General features: G+C 48.3%; 1 protein-coding gene across 1 annotated transcript; it reads left to right on the top strand.

Moving 5' to 3' along the window:
- The first annotated feature begins 3,192 nt into the window (after positions 1–3,192).
- JOSD2 (Josephin domain containing 2) lies at positions 3,193–15,444 on the top strand. The gene is made up of 5 exons (XM_056864815.1): positions 3,193–3,212; positions 6,394–6,581; positions 11,816–11,941; positions 13,057–13,251; positions 15,310–15,444. Exons 2-5 carry the CDS (start codon positions 6,439–6,441, stop codon positions 15,410–15,412), a joined length of 567 nt encoding a protein of 188 aa, XP_056720793.1. The 5' UTR covers positions 3,193–3,212; positions 6,394–6,438; the 3' UTR covers positions 15,413–15,444.
- The last annotated feature ends 2,033 nt before the right edge of the window (positions 15,445–17,477 follow it).

Genomic DNA, 17,477 nt, shown 5'->3' with positions numbered 1-17,477 from the left:
GAATAACTGTTTGATTTCTATTTTGGTGTTTCATATACATACTATTGTATGTATACATACATGTATACATACTATTGTGTGTGTGTGTGTATTGTTTACTGGAACCTCATACAATAGTCTATATTTTATTTTTTGCCATAGTGGCTGTTTATATTTGAATGACACATCACTCTAGGCATCAAGCAGGGAGCTTAAAAGCAATCATTGGGTGTACAGAGCCAGATGTGATTACTCTGGATTACCAAACTTCAGATATGCGCCTTCTCTCTGTCTCCCTTTGCACTGAAATACTTCGGAGGAAGCAGACTGTGGCTGACAGAAGCTTATGCCATAATGTATTTCTTGGTCTTCTAGATACCCCAAGACTCTGTTGCTTGCATTTCACCTGACTGACAACGTTACCCCCTCCGGCACACATCTTGCTGGGCACCTGAGCCTTTGCGTGCTAGAATCTGGAGGCTGCTTGGTTTATTGCGGCTTTTTAGGTACGCTGGCAAATTCAGCTCTCGCTCTTTTTCTGTGTGCATATTGAGAGGGGGTGCTTTGTCCTATAAAAAAAAAAAGGTAAAGGTCCCCTGTGCAAGCACCGGGTCATTCCTGACCCACGGGGTGATGTCACATCCCGAAGTTTCCATGGCAGACTTTGTTTACAGGGTGGTTTGCCAATGCCTTCCCCAATCATCTTCCCTTTACCCCCAGCAAGCTGAGTACTCATTTGATCGACCTCGGAAGGATGGAAGGCTGAGTCAACCTTGAGCCAGCTACCCGAAACCAACTTCCGTCAGGATCAAACTCAGGTCGTGAGCAGAGCTTTTGACTGCAGTACTGCAGCTTACCACTCTGCACCATGGGGCTCCTGCTTTGTCCTACACATAGCTAAAAAAAGTACAAAACAGAAGCACAAAACAGTAAATAGCATTGAAAAAAATAAGGGAGGGGAGGGGAAGAGCAAGTTCTATTTCTATGGCTTCACCCAAAGAAAAATGCTATTCTATAAATTTCAGATTTATTATTAATACAGCATTAAGCCAGTAAAAGGAGCCCCGTGGCGCAGAGTGTTAAGCTGCAGTACTGCAGTCAAAAGCTCTGCTCACGACCTGAGTTCGATCCCGACGGAAGTCGGTTTCAGGTAGCCGGCTCAAGGTCGACTCAGCCTTCCATCCTTCCGAGGTCGGTCAAATGAGTACCCAGCTTGCTGGGGGTAAAGGGAAAGATGACTGGGGAAGGCACTGGCAAAACACCCCGTAAACAAAGTCTGCCTTGGAAACGTCAGGATGTGACGTCACCCCATGGGTCAGGAATGACCCGGTGCTTGCACCGGGGACCTTTACCTTTTTTAAGCCAGTAAAACACATGTGTCATTTATAGAAAAGGTAAAAAAAATTAAAGCAGTTCAACCACAAACATTTCTTGTTAAAATTTCCAAATAATTGATAATAGACTGAAATCGACCAGATTATGATTTAATCAAATTGCAATTGCCCAGCATTAGGGGTCGAACTTATGCTATGGCACAAAATCTGGCGACCTGTTTTGCCATCTGGGCATTCCCGGCTATTCTATAGGTTTGCCTCCCCCCACCCCCCCATCCCGTTCCTTTCCTGTGTTGCATCAACACCCACCCACAGCGCACCCTGAATTAAACAAGAGCCCAGGAACATTTTAAAGATTTAACAACAACAAAAACTATTCCGTGGCAGTAGAAAAGAGCAAGAGTCCAGTAGCACCTTAAAGACTTTTGTTAGATGTATATGAGGATGGCCAAATTAACAGAATTCTTACATGAGAATGATACGGAAGAATTCAAAAAAACTTGGGCAAAGGCCATCACATATTGGGATAAAATGGCAAAAATGGATTTTACTATTTTAGTTAGTGAGTTATAGAAACAAGTTCACTTACTTTTCTATTATTACTATTAACAATTTTCAAAACTGTTTAGACACTTCGGCGGAAGTCAGGTGAAGGGTCCCTTTTTAAGGTGGGTGGAGGGTCAAAAGGGTATTTTTGCTTTGTTGAATTTTAGAACTTTGTATAATTATAATTGAGACTCTTATAATTGATACCCTTTTGTATTTTCTTTTTATTTATTTTTTGTTATTATTGTATTTGTTTATTTTGTTTTATATTACAAAAATAAAAATTCAAAAAAAAAAGACTTTTGTTCGTCTTTAAGGTGCTACTGGACTTTTGCTCTTTTGTGGGTGGAGGGTCAAAAGGGTATTTTTGCTTTGTTGAATTTTAGAACTTTGTATAATTATAATTGATACTCATAAGTGATAACTCTTTTGTATTTTCTTTTTATTTTTGTTATTATTGTATTTGTTTATTTTGTTTTATACTACAAAAATAAAAAAATAAAAATTCAAAAAAAAAAGACTTTTGTTCATCTTTAACCTGGATGGCCCAGGCTAGCCTGATCTTGTCAGATCTCAGAAGCTAAGCAGGGTCAGCCCTGGTTAGTATTGGGATGGGAGACCACCAAGGAATACCAGGATTGCTGTGTAGAGGAAGGCACTGGCAAACCACCTCTGTTAGTCTCTTGCCATAAAAACCCCAAAAAGGGGTCGCCATAAGTCGGCTGCGACTTGAGGGCACTTTACACACACACACACAAGGTGCTACTGGACTCTTGCTCTTTTGTGGGTGGAGGGTCAAAAGGGTATTTCTGCTTTGTTGAATTTTAGAACTTTGTATAATTATAATTGATAATCTTATAAGTGATAACTCTTTTGTATTTTCTTTTTACTTTTTGTTATTATTGTATTCGTTTATTTTGTTTTATATTACAAAAATAAAAAATAAAAATTCAAAAAAAAAAAAAAGACTTTTGTTCGACTTTAAGGTGCTCCTGGACTCTTGCTCTTTTCTACGACTGCAGACAGACTAACACGGCTGCCCACTGTGAATTCTTTTCCGTGGCATGCCGGGAACTGTAGTATTCCCTGAGCCCCGAGAGACGCTGAGGTCCTGAGACGGCGGTTCCCCTGTGGTGGTGCTGGGAGTTGTAGTTCAACCCTGGTTTTTTTTTTTCTTTCCCCCCCACCCGGGCCTTCCAGCAGTGCATGCTGGGAAATGTAGTCCCGCCGCCGCCCCGAGCGTTTCCTGGGTATCGTAGTCCCGCCGCCTCTGCACTGTCAGCCTGGGCATCGCAGCCGTTGCTGGCGGGGGGGAGAAACAGGATGGTGGTGCGGAGTTGCAGCATCTTTAAGGTAAGTTTGGACAGTGGGAAGGATCGGGGGGTGTTTTGCTCCTCCTCGGCCCCTCTCCACCCTAAAAAGACTCGGGAAAGGGCTTTAGGGTGTTGCCCCCCAGGCTGGCACTTGAGCGGGTGGTTCGGCTGGTTGTTGGAGGAAGAGATGCAGAGCCAAGAGAGAGCTGGGCAGGGCAGGTGCAACTCCTCGCGAGTAGCAGTACTTTATTTATTTATTTTGTGAATTTTTATTACTTTCATAATAAGAAAAAAAAACAAATTATAAAAAAACACGAAGAAAACGATCACCTAAAAAAATACAAAAATGCAAAAAAAAAAAAGAGCACTTATGCATCAGTACTTTAGAGCAAAGGAGCAGTACTTCAGAGCAAAGCTTCTTCAACTGTGGGTCGCGACCCCTTGTCAAAATTTGGCAATGGCGAAAGGTTTCTCTATGATTTATTATCAGGAAATGTTGGATTGGTGCACCTACCTGGGGTTTCACAAACAGTTCTTGGGCGGAAAAGTGGGAAAAGTTTAAGAGGCCTTGCTTTAGAGCGCGTACAGAGCGCCCTCTCCTCCTTTCCCTGACCCTCGAGCCTCAAAAGTCCCAAATAGTACTTAACTTCTCCCAAACAGACATATCCAGGACACCAGCTTCGAATTGCCACCAGGAAAGCCTTCCCCCCTGATGGCAATTCGAAGCTGGTGTCCTGGACATGTCTGTTTGGGAGAAGTTAAGCACTATTTGGGACTTTTGAGGCTCGGTTGGATTCTTGCTCTCCTTAACACCACCTGGACAGGTAGACGGGGAGTTTCTCATTTGGGAAGGTAGGTGTGCGTTTAGCAATAGTGAAATGAGTTATCCCCTTCCCCCCTCCCCCCCGTAATACTTTCTTCATTGTAGCGATTGGGAAATAACAGCCATTCCCCACTGAGTGCTTCTCCGGCCTTTTTCATTCTTTGCTTGTTTAAAAGGGACCAGTTGGGGTTGTGGAGGAAATGTTTTGGACAGAAGGCTTTCGGGGGTTTCCGGCCATCGGTTCATACCCATTCGCCATGCGCTGTTCTGGAATCTTGGCCACTGTCGGTCCCTTTTCCGTGAAGGAGGATCTCGATCCCACCCGTCAATGTAAAACAGTAGTCCGAGGACACCTTAAAAGACTAACTCAATTGATCCCTGGGTAAGCTTTTGTGACTCAGAGCTCCCTTCACCGGATCCGTGAAGTCAGTCCTGACTCATGAAAACGTGTGCTGGAATAAATTTGCAGCAAAATTAAAAAAAAAAAAAAAGATGACCAACGGCACCTACTAGACTAATACGGCTTCCCTCTGTGACCTGTGTGTGTGTGTGTGTGTGTGTGTGAAGTGCCGTCAAGTTGCTTCCGACTCATGGCGACCCTATGAATGAAAGTCCTCCAAAATGTCCTATCTTTGACAGCCTTGCTCAGGTCTTGCAAACTGAAGATTAAAAAGAGTATATAGCTCTTTTTAAAAAATCTTCTCCAATGAGATTGTATTGGCCAGTTTGTGGCAGTGTGGAATGTTTTATTCTGGGTTACTCCTTCTTGTCCCCCCTTCTCGCCCAGATTTGAGGGGTACGTTGGATTTGGGAAGAGGGGAGATTGATGAAGTCCGAGGAGGTGTTCAGGGCCAGTTTGTTATTGATGATGAAGGGGGCTTGTGTGGGTGATAACGGAGGCCGCTGTCATTGGCTGAGCTGCTGAAATCCTAGAGAGGGGGCACGGTGGGCAGGAGGGCTTGAGAAAGTGGAAAGGAAGGCAAGGGGCACAGAAGGTGCTTGGACGGACAAGGGACGTTTAGGGGGATTGCCACTGGTGTAGAACAAAGCTTCTTAAACTGGGGGTCTCGACCCCATTTGGGGTCGCGTAACTGAATGTGGGGATTGCGAAAAATTTGGAAACAGTAAATGGTAAAATTATATGTATACCAAAGAATTGTTTTAAAATAAATTTCTTTATGTTTTAGTATCAGTAAACGTTTGATTTGTATACCTGTTTTATATAGCTATATACCTGGAGTCGCGTAAAAATTTCTCAGCGAAAAGGGATCACAAGTAGAAAAAGTTTTAAGAAGCCCTGGTGTAGAAGAATGAGGGAGAAAAGAGATGGCTATAGGAAGGAGTCTGAGAGGGGAAGGAAAAGCATAGGTCTTTTATGCATGGCTGTTGTCTCCACACGAAACCTGCTGGGTGACCTTGGGCCAGTCACAGGTCTTTCCGGACTCTCTCGGCTCACGCGGAGGCAGGCAATGGCAAACCACCTCCGAACGCCTCTTGCCTTGAAAACCCTACGGGGGCCGCCGTAAGTCAGCTGGGACTTGACGGCACTTTCCACCACGAAAGGGACCAAAGTGAAGACAGTTTGGCCTTTCATGCATGGCTGTTTCCCTCGCGGTCACCCCTCTGACGACTTCGGGTCTTTGGGTTGATTATGCATGCCGTTTCCGACAGTTAGAGGTCGCCTCGCTCTCCTCCTGCCTTTCCCCGCGTGTTGTCCATGTTTTCAAATTCGAGATAAAGCAGGTCTCTGAAAACTCGAGCAAAATGCAGGGGGAGAGCGAGGCGACCTCTGACAGTGGGAAATGGCATGCATAATCAACACAAAGACCCAAAGTTGTCGGAGGGGTGACGGCGAGGGAAGCAGCCTTGAATAAAAGACCTTAGTCAACTTGGGGTAGTGGTTAAAGCATCAGACTAGGAGCCAAACTAGACATTAAAACTTTGCGGAAGCAGCATGCATAATGAACACAAAAACCCGAAGTCATCGGAGGAGTGACGGCGAGTGAAACAGGCATGTGTAAAAGACCATAGCAGAATGGGCAATTCGAAGAGGTGTGTATTGCTAGGAGGTACAGAGATGAGAGGGGCCGGTGAATGTTCCGTGTGATGACATGACCAGCCACATCTGTGTGTTATCCATCTTTCCTCCAAGGAGCTCAGCGCGGTGTGCATCTCTCTCCCCTCCTCTGTTATTTTACCTTCACAACAACCCTGTGAGGTAGATCAGGCGGTGAGAGAGTGACTGCTTATGGGCACTTAGCGGTTGAGTGAGCTCTGGTCTCCCTAATCTGACAGTCTAACTACCACGCCGAGTCTCACGTCTCCGAAACAGCCCTCTGATGCAAATGGCAGTTTGTCCACCTTCTCTAACCGTGTGATGCTTGGGTTTTCTTTCTAGGGGTGACCTCATGGAGGAGGAACTTTTGGGGCCTGCGTGGATACGATGTCGGGGAGCTCAGGGCGAAGTGAGGCGTCCGGGCTCTACCACGAGCGGCAGCGCCTAGAACTGTGTGCCGTCCATGCCCTCAACAACGTCCTCCAGGAGCGACTCTTCACCCAAGAGGCGGCTGATGAGATCTGCAAGAGGTGTGGAACAGGCGCTTCCTGTACTCGGTTTCTCTTGTGTATCTCTTTGTACGGACTGTCTTCCAATATTTTCAGCCTACTCCCAGGTTTACCAGTTTTTCCTCTGGAAAGGTTGGTGGGGAAAAGGTCTTTGTCTCCTTTAGCATTTCACTCATTCCAGGAAAGGGGGGGGGGGGTTCGTAGCAGGGTTTTTTCAATACTCCCCAAAATTTTCCATTTTTTTCCATCAGTAAAATTGGAAAACAGTCTTGGGGGGAGATGTGTTTTTTTCTGTTTTTTTTTCTCTCTCCCTCTGAGCCTTTACATCTCTACTTTTGGAGCGGCGGACTCTGATCTGGAGAGCCGGGTTTGATTTCCCACTCCTCCACATGAGCGGCGGAGGCTAATCTGGTGAACTGGATTTGTTTCCCCACTCCTACACACGAAGCCCACTGGGTGACCTTGGGCAAGTTACAGCTCTCTTAGAGCTCTCTCAGCTCCACCTACCTCACAGGGTGTCTGTTGTGGGGAGGGGAAGGGAAGGTGGTTGTAAGCCAGTTTGAGTCTCCCTTAAGTGGTGGAGAAAGTCACCATATAAAAACCAACTCTTCTACTTCTTCCCCCTGGCCCTTCAAGCTATGTAAACTGCTCTGCTTCATGAGTGACACCAGTGTTTAGTGCAAAAGAAATAGAGCAAATGATTCACAAAGTTTCTTAGATTGTTAAGGATTGTGATCAATACTACTGTGTTTAGCTGGCTAAAACTGGCGTCCTGCTATGCAATTTTTGCATAATTTAATGTATGATGTAGCCCGCAATGGCTTTCAGTCTTACACCACCAAGTGACCCCCCCTTGAAATGCATTTTCCCCTTCTCCAATGCTTTGCTTCAGTTCCGTTTTTAGATTTTGGATTGGTTCTACAACCCTTATCCTATTGTATTGTTTATTGAATACCCCACCCTGTCGATTGTATCCACCCGCTCTGTGTAATCCGCCTCGAGTCCAAGTGAGAAGGGCAGACTATCAATGACATAAATAAATAAGGAAATAAATGATGTGAAGGTCTAGCCCCTTGGCTGAAAATCAACTGTGCAATCGTGTTAACGCCAACAGGACAACTGTTATATCGAGAGACTTGGATTCAGATGCTGTAGTTTGAACCTCATCCTTTCAGAGGGTGCAAAATGTATTTGTTTTATAATGTACTTGGTTTATAGCCCTCCTTACACCAGGCTCCTCTACCCCATTTTATCCTCACGACAACTCTGCAAGGTAGGTTAGGCCGAGCGTGAGGCTTGGAAAATGAATGGTGGCAGAAAGGCGCTCTGGGATTTGATGGGTGAAGGAGGCTGCAGGTACAGTTTGAACTGGCATCCGAGGGGGCCCGTGTACACACTAGGCTGCCTTGTGAAAGTAGACAGGTTCCGATGGCGGGCAAATTATATTACCCACCTGCAGGTAATTTGCTCTCATCGGCTGGTTTCTACTGGACCCGTAGGATTGCCAGGTCCCTCTTCGCCATCGGCGGAAGGTTTTTGGGGCAGAGCCTGAGGAGGGTGGGGTTTGGGGAGGGACTTCAGTGCCATACAGTCCAGTTGCCAAAGCGGCCATTTTCTCCAGGTGAACTGACCTCTATTGGCTGGAGATCAGTTATAATAGCAGGAGATCTCCAACTAGTACCTGGAGGTTGGCAACCCTATGGACTCGGTATGTGGAAGGAAAAGAGAGGAGGAATCAGGACTGCCTGCATTGCAGTTTCCATGGAGGTTTTGGGTGACCTGGAAGACGCATGTGCTTCCTGTGACTTTTATCTGTCTCCACAATCTTGAGGACTGGAAGCTTGGCTGACTGTTATCTTGTTGTTGCTTGGAGAGAGAGAGAAAAAAACGGAAAGGTGAGGCAATCCAAATTGAGTGTACGTGTTGCATTGCCAAAGAGAAATGCGTGTTCCTACAGGGCAGGAGACAGCTTTGCCACCACAACCAAACTTCCACACCCTTTTTTTTTTGCCAGCTCATCTACAGGCTTGGTTGTGTCGATAGTACTATGGGCCTTGACAGAACCTGCCCATTTGCCTTAAACTGGTTGTTTTTAAAGGTCACCAGCTGAACACCGCACCTCTTTTCCTGCTTAGCTCATACCTGCTGCTCTTTGAGAGATGCAGATCTCGCGAAGCTGGGCAGGAGCTTTCTCAGGCCTTTTATGCGGGGACGTTTCCCCTTTGGTCACCCTACCGACTAGGGTTGCCAGGTTCCTCTTCACCACTGGCGGGAGGTTTTGGGGTGGAGCCTGAGGAGGGTGGGGTTTGGGGAGGGGAGGGACTTCAAGGCCATAGAGTCCAATTGCCAAAGCTGCCATTTTATCCAGGCGAACTGACCTCTATCGGCTGGAGATCAGTTGTAATAGCAGGAGATCTCCAGCTATTACCTGGAGGTTGCCAACCCTACTGCCGGCTGCTTCGGGGCTTCCCTTTGATTATTCATGCCTTTTGTGCCCGTCAGAGGTCCCCTCGCTCTCCCCGCACGTTTTGCCTACATTTTCCAGATTCGGGCTAAAACACCATCTGGAAAATGCGGGCAAAATGCGCGGGGAGAGCGAGGCGACCTCTGAAGGGCAGAAAAGGCACAGATAATCACAGGGAAACCCCGAAGCAGGGTGACCTCGGGGAAACGTCCCTGCAAAAAAGACCTCAGGCTCCCAACCAATACAAATGCCCCCTTGATGATGGACAGTTGGGACGGGCGCCTCCCAACGTGTCTTAGGTGAGATGTGCCCACAAGAGGAAGTTTATGCTTTGTGATCCCACAGCATAATAGGCGCCTTCCTGTTTCCAGCTGTTTCAGCCCTCATTAACTCATTGGTTCTGTTTCATTCATTTGTTTAAAGCCATTGGGATGGCACGCCCGCTTTTAATGAGCACAGCCCTGATGGTATCTGGCGTTCGACAGCCATTTTACTGGAGCAGAGTAAGCTGTTTGGGTGAGCGTTGTGCCACCCTACCGATCAGTAGCAGTAGAAAAGAGGAGTCCAGTAGCATCTTAAAGGTAAAGGTCCCCTGTGCAAGCACCGGGTAATTCCTGACCCATGGGGTGATGTCACATCCTGATGTTTACTAGGCAGACTTTGTTTTACGGGGTGGTATGCCATTGCCTTCCCCAGTCATCTTCCCTTTACCCCCAGCAAGCTGGGTACTCATTTTACCAACCTTGGAGGGATGGAAGGCTGAGTCAACCTCGAGCCAGCTACCTGAAACCGACTTCCGTCGGGATCAAACTCAGGTTGTGAGCAGAGCTTTTGACTGCAGTACTGCAGCTTACCACTCTGTGCCACGGGGCTCCCCAGAGTAGCACCTTAAAGACTAACAAAAGTTCTGGTGGGGTATGAACTTCCGTGAGCCGCAGCTCACTTCTTCAGGTACAGCTAGAATCTGTGTCTAATTCACTCGTCTCTACCCAAGGAAAGATGGAATCACATTCTAGCTGTATCGAGCTGTGGCTCACGAAAGCTCATACCCTGCTTGAAATTTTGTTAGTCTTTAAGGTGCTACTGGACTCCTTTTTTCTACTGCTAGTGACACGGCTACCCATCATGATCTACCGATCAGTAGGTTCATTGTTCACTTATGCGATCCTGATCCAGTAGGAGCCTTGTAAGATCTGGTGACCCTTTAATTCACTCGGTGGAGGAAAACGAAGAAGATGTCTGCTGCATTCAAAGGCGCCTGGATATTCTTTTTATTATTCCTGATGCGTTTCAAGGGTGACGCTCTGTGGTGTAAAACCGATTGCCACTGTGGGCTACGTATATGAAGCTTCCTTCTTCTGAGAGACCCTTGATCAGTAGCATGGTCTACTCTGACTGGCAGCGGTTCTCCAGGGTCTCAGGCGGAGGTCTTCCACATCACCTCTTGTTTGCTCCCTTTAACTAGAGAAGCCAGGGATTGAACCTGGGACATCCTGTGTGCCAAGCAGTTGTTCTACCGCTGAACCACAGCTGCTCTCCTGTGGCTCATTCCCCTCCCTAATTATTAAGCCTCTGGGTGACCTTGTGCCAATCCTGTGATTTCAGCATGATTTACGTAGAGTGGTTTGGAGGAATGAACTTGGAGAGGGAGCCAGGATCAAATGTAATGTCATGTGATTTTTACAGATTTGAAATACCATTTATTTATTTATACCTCACACACACACACACACACTTTTATCTCAAATGGGGACCCGAAGCAGCTTACAACATTGTTCTTCTCTTCCATTTTGTCCTTGTGACCACCTCGCTGTGAGATGGGTGAGGCTGAGAAAGATTGACTGGCCCAAGAAGAAAAGAAGGAGAGTTGGGTTTTGTTATGCTGATTTTCTCTATCTTTAAGGGGTCTCAGAGCAGCTTACAACCAGCTTCCCTCCCTCTCCCCACAACAGACACCTTGTGAGGTGGGGGGACTGAGAGAGTTCAAAGAGAACTGTGACTAGTCCAAGATCACCCAGCAGGTTTCATGTGTAGGAGTGGGGAAACCAACCCAGTTCACCAGATTAGAGTCCGCCACTCATGTGGAGGAGTGGGGAATCAAACCCAGTTCTCCAGATCAGAGTCCACCGCTCTTAACCACTACACCATGCCCGCTCACCCAGCTACCTTTTATGTCCCACATGCAGAAGGCCTCAGGTTCCTAATCACAGCCTCAGCATCCCAGTTAGCAGGCCTTGGAGCCCCCCCCCCCCACCAAGGCCCTGAAGAGCCACTGCCAGGCAGAATAGGCAGTAAAGGCCTTGGGAGATGAAGGATCTGACCTTGAGCAAGCCTGTATATTATTTTCATTATTCCTGATGCATTTCAAGGGTGGCGCTCTATGGTGTAAGACCGAGAGCTGTCGTGAGCTACGTATATGAAGCTGCCTTCTACGGAGGGGCCGTGGCTCAGTGGTAGAGTTCAGTCCCCGGCATCTCCAGTTAAAGGCAGTAGGCAAGTAGGTGGTGTGAAAGACCTCAGCCTGAGACCCTGGAGAGCCGCTGCTGGTCTGAGAAGACAATACTGACTTGGATGGACCAAGGGTCTGATTCAGTATAAGGCAGCTTCATGTGTTCATGTGAGTCAGACCCTTGATCTGTCAAGGTCTGCATGGTCTACTCTGACTGGCGGCTATGCCAGCTTAGCTATGCCCAGCGCCTCTCTGTGTGTCACAGGCCCCTGGAGCAGCTATCCCCGGCAGGGCTCCTTGGCGTCCTCATGTAGCGAGCCCCTCCTTTTCTTTCTCCAACAGGCTGGCTCCGGACGCCAGGTGGAATCCCCACCGCAGCTTTCTGGGCACGGGTAACTATGACGTCAACGTCATCATGGCGGCCCTGCAGAGCGTCGGGCTGGTAGCCATCTGGTGGGACAAGCGCAGGTGAGTTGCAGGTGAAGGGGAGCCCACCACCTGGGAAGGCATGGACATTCAGAAGGTCCGAACCTTGGTTTTAATACCAGGTCCTAGTCTGACACTTTAACTGCTGTGATGGATGTTCAGATCAGTCAGTCATTTATTTCTATGGCACATAGCCAGTCACATACAAAAGAATAAAATCGTCAACAGCTGACTGAAATCCCCTCGATATTAAAAGCAGAAATTCCAAATATAAAAATATAAAATACATAAATACAAGTATAAAAGGATGTACAGATCTAGAATCCCCTTGGTGCACCTTTGTTTGGGGACAGCAAGCAACTGATGTGTGTGTGTAAAGGGCCGTCAAGTCACAACCGACTTATGGCGACCCCTTTTTGGGGTTTTCATGGCAAGAGACTAACAGAGGTGGTTTGCCAGTGCCTTCCTCTGCACAGCAACCCTGGTATTCCTTGGTGGTCTCCCATCCAAATACTAACCAGGGCTGACGCTGCTTAGCTTCTGAGATCTGACGAGATCAGGCTAGCCTGGGCCATCCAGGTCAGGGCAAGCAACTGATAGGCACCTTTTAAAATGACGATCCAGTCGGTCAGTCCACTCTGCGCTACGGGACTCCTAAACAACTCCAAGCCTTCTACATACCTATGTAGAAGGCTTAGAGTGGCTTAGGAGTCCTGTGGCGCAGAGTGGCAAGCTGCAGTACTGCAGTTGAAAGCTCTGCTTGCAACCCGAGTTCAATCCCGACGGAAGTCGGTTTCCGGGTAGCCGGCTCAAGGCGGACTCAGCCTTCCATCCCTCCGAGGTCAGTAAAATGAGTACCCAGCTTGCTGGGGGTAAAGCGTCGACGACTGGGGAAGGCGATGACAAACCACCCTGTAAACAGTCTGCCTAGTAAATGTCAGGGTAAGACGTCACCGCATGGGTCAGTAATGACCCGGTGCTTGCACAGGGGGACTACCTTTACCTTTTACCTCGAATGGTTGATGTGGGGCTTCCAAGGAGTCTTCCGTCCAGGTTGAGACTTGCTTAGCTTGAGCAGAGTGGTTTTTGCCTTCGGGCCAGAAGCAGGACTCTCTCCCGAACCGTCCCGATGCCCGGCGTCTCTTTGTGTGTCCCAGGCCCCTGGAGCAGCTGTCCCTGGCAGGGGTCCTTGGCTTCATCGTCAACGTCCCGTCCAATGTCTCCCTGGGCTTCCTGTCTCTCCCCATGAGGCGGCGGCACTGGATCGCCGTGCGCCAGCTGGACGGCACCTACTACAACCTGGATTCCAAGCTGAAGGCTCCCATGCCGATCGGAGGGGAAGCTGAGCTCAGGTACTGGTGGCGCGATGGCTGTTTTCGGCTCCTGTCCTGAGATAAATTAAGGGGAATGGAGGGAGCTAAAGGGTGAAGCCTGCTTTGGGGAAATGCTGGCTAGAATCATAAAGTTGGAAGGGACCACTAGGGTCATCTAGTCCAGCCCCTTGCACAATGCAGGAAATTCATAACTACCTCCACCCACACCCCCAGTGACCCCTACTCCATCCCCAGAGGATGGCCAAGATGCCCTCCCTCTCATCACATGAACCCATGAAGCTGCCTTATACTGAATCAGACCCTTGGTCCATCAAAGTCAGTATTGTCTACTCAGACTAGCAGCGGCTCTCCAGGGTCTCAGGTAGAGGTCTTTCACATCACCTACTTGCCTAGTCCCTTTAACTAGAGATGCTGGGGATTGAACCTGGGACCTTTTCCATGCCAAGCAGAGGCTCTACCACTGAGCCACAGCCCCTCCCCCATCTGCTTAAGGTCATAGAATCAGCATTGCTGACAGATGGCCATCCAACCTCTTCTTTAAAACCTCCAGGGAAGGAGAGTTTACCACTTCCCAAGAAAGCCTGTTCCACCTAGGAACTTCTCTGTTAGAAAATTCTTCCTAATGTCTAGATGGAAATCTCTTTTGGGTATCTGTCAATGGATCCCTGCACAAGATTGTATTTGATGGTTGTTGCTTTTTTGCCATCATGTCACAGCTGACTAATGGCGTTTTCAAGGCAAGAGACATTCAGGGATAGTTTGCCATTGCCCGCCTCCCCGGTGTGCCCTGGTATCCCTGGTATCCCCCATCCAAATACTAGCCAGGGTCAGGGCTGAGAATGTGTGCCTGGCCCGAGGTCACCCAGCAAGTTTCCATGGCAGAGTTGGGATTCGAACCTGGGTTTCCCAGATTCTAACTTGGTGTAGTCATTAAAAGTGGTGGTTTGGAGCAGTGGACTCTGATGTGGAGAGCCTGACCATTCACGCCTTACCTTTCCATGGAAAACATACCAATTCAGAGAGCATTGGGTTATTGCGGTCACAGGCGAGAACCAATTTCATGGGCTAGGAAAGATGGTAGGAAAGCGGGGGACGCATCCTGGCGTATGCCAGCCAAGACACAAATGCCAAACGTGATCCCAGGGGACAATTGGAAGGCACCGCAACTTTGCTAAAGGTCAGTTTTCCTTGGTGGTCTCCCATCCAATTTGAAATTTTTATTGTACTAGGCCAGCCTTACACAAGCACTCACGTTCTTGGATTGCAAACTGTAGAAATCTTGCCACCAATTCAATTTTTATTGGGTCCTGAGTGGTCATGAAAGATGCCTTAATTTTGGTGGGTAACCATTCCCTGTCCACAAATAACGGGTCCATAAATTGAGAACAACCCCTAGAATAAAACGAACAGTTAAGAAGGACATGAGGAACTGATTCTATTACGCCCTCCCCGCAAGGACAGGCCCTGTCTGTATATCTTCCATAGAGCAGGGCGGAAGGAAGGGCATTAAATCTAGCACTCATGTAAGCCTTCTCTGTTGGGGGTTGGTTAAGCATGTGAGGTAATATGCCAAGGACTGATTGTATTGCCAGGGCTCCCAATTATAGGGGAGCATCTACTGCATGCTGCTCTTCTAAGCTCCTGCAGATCTATGTCAAAAGTCTGTTCTTAATCAGCTCAAAAGCTGATTTCTCTGTAAGACAGAGCAGAGAGTCCAAAGGGATTCCAATTGATCTAATTTTGCTTTTGATATAGTTTGTCTAACTAGCTCGTTCAAATTCGGTTAGCATATGTTGGGCAAAGCTATTGAACTCTGATTTGAAATGCCAGCGTAACCAGAATTTGGTTGTCATGAGCCAGGCTCTGGTTTCCAAACGTATTTGGTTTGTTTCTAGACAGCGCGATGCGTAAGGGACACAGGATGGTAAACTCAAGGTCAGTGTGCCACCTTGAGTTCTGTGGCAGAAGATTGTAAGCTGGTTTGATTCTCCTTAAAAGATAGAGAAAGTCGGCCTATAAAAAAACTTCTTCTTTTAAGAGGTGCCGTTCCTTGATCCTCTTTCTTTTTCCTCACAGATTATTCCTCCAGGAGGTGCTCTCTCAGGGCCCCTGCGAGTTGCTACTGGTCGTGCCCCATGAGGCAGAAGAAGCCGGGAGCTGGCTAAGCACCGTCAAGTGAATCATGGCACCAAAGAAGCCCGCCTGTGCCCGGAGCCACCTGCCGCATCCCTCTCCTCGCGATGGCTGCATGTGGCGTGGGGAGGAGGGGGCAGCGCGCCCCCGTGACGCTGCCAGTCTCGGAGCTGACCTCCTGAAAGCTGCCTCCCCTCTCCTCCGGGATATAAGCCCCCTCCCCGGCTTTCCCCTTGCTTTCAAAAGACTCGGCCTGTCCTGGGATAGTGTGGAATAAAGGTTGCGGTACAAAACGGTGGAGGGTGGTCTTCTGCTGGCACAGTGAGCTAGGCCATAAGAATAGCCACGCTGGGTCTTCCAAGAGTGACCTATCTGGGGCAAGGAGGGGTTTGTAAGCAGGGCGTGGGGGCGATAACCCAGCCCTGTTGATCTCCAGAGTGTGCCGGTCTGTTGTATCAATGTGTGTCTGAATGCAGAGGTTGTGTTTCTAGCTGTGAAAGCTAGTCCTCCCCGGCGGACCTCTTCTCTGTATATTTATGTGATTCTTTTGGAACAGCTGTTTCTGCTAATGCATGAAGTTCCATGGCCTAAGCAAGAACTTCCCTTTTCTTTCTTTGTTTGCCCTAACAAACCCAGCCAGCGTGGTGTGTTGGTTAAGAGCGGTGGTTCAGAGCAGTGGAGTCTGATCTGGAGAACTGGGTTTGATTCCCCGCTCCTCCACATGAGCGGCGGAGGCTAATCTGGTGAACTGGATTTGTTTCCCCACTCTTACATATGAAGCCAGCTGGGTGACCTTGGGCTGGTCACACTCTCTCAGCCCCACCTACCTCACAGGGTGTCTGATGTGGGGAGGGTAAAGGAAGGTGATTGTAAGCTGGTTTGATTTTTCCTGAAGTGGTGGAGAAAGTCGGCATATAAAAACCAACTCTTCTAAACCTGCTGCCTGCTCCTTTCAGGGTCGACACTCAAAGCGCATCTGGAGATTTCGAGAGAGGCTGGTCTGAACGAGTCAGGGGAATGCTGCAGCCCTACGAGTCGGCCAGACATCTTTGGGCTTATAATGGTGGAGGGTGCTTTAACAGTCAAGGGGCAAAGGGGGAGGCACGGGAGAGCGAGATCCACGTTCTCGAGAAACTCGCCAATTATCCCGGCACATCATGGCATTTGAAAGGGACGTTCTCCAGCTGATTGCAGAGAAAATGGGATCGAGAAGAGATGTGGAGAAGTTACAAGTGGAGCGCGAGAAAGAATAGAAGGAGATGTTTTTATTGTTCTGGGATGGGGAAGGAAGAAGCCAGCTGATAAGGTGTGAGCGCAAGGTGGAAGGGTAATGGGTCATGGAGAGCGGGGAATTGGGAGACTACTGACCCTGTCTCCAAGTGGTGGAACTCAGATCCGCAAATCCTAAGCAGGGCATTAATGGTCAGGTTATTGGAAATTCAACAGGCAAAGCCTCTGTGGAGCAAAGCTGCGTGAGTTGAATTTTTATCAGTTGTGCAGCTGTTTTTTTTTTAAGTACAAAAGCCCCCAAAGGGTTAAAAATAAATTGGTTAACTACTCAAGAGGCTCTGGTGCTTCATCCCCCATAAGTAAAGCACGATTGTAGTCCTCACGAGGAGGGAACTCAGCATGAGAGCCAGCCTGGTGTAGTGGTTAGGAGCGGTGGACTCTAATCTGGAGAACCGGGTTCGATTCCCCACTCCACACAAAGCCAGCTGGGTGACCCTGGGCTAGTCACAGCTCTCTCTGAACTCTCCCAGACCCACCTACCTCTCAAGGTGTCTGTTGTGGGGAGAGGGAGGGAAGGCGATTGTAAGCCAGTTTGAGTCTCCTGAAAAGGTAGAGAACATCGGGGTGTAAAAACCAGTTCTTCGTGGAAATAGGAAAGGGGGTATCTTGTGAACGGCCTGAAAAAACGTGGAGGCTGGGCCCGGCTTCTCTGGTGCGGCCAGGCAGTGGGGCTGTGATTTCTGTGTCTTTTGGCCACCTGCACTCCCCTGCTGCACGCCTCCTTCCTGGAAAAGAACCAAACCTGAAGCTCTTCGCATAGCTGACATGCAACGCCAAATAAAATGTGTGCCAGCATTCTGTGGCTCATTGTCTCGTGGAAT

This window comes from Euleptes europaea, chromosome 18 (assembly GCF_029931775.1).
Source record: "Euleptes europaea isolate rEulEur1 chromosome 18, rEulEur1.hap1, whole genome shotgun sequence".
NCBI lineage: Eukaryota > Metazoa > Chordata > Lepidosauria > Squamata > Sphaerodactylidae > Euleptes > Euleptes europaea.
Note: the sequence above shows the minus strand (reverse complement) of the source record. Positions and strands in the feature narration are given on the sequence as shown.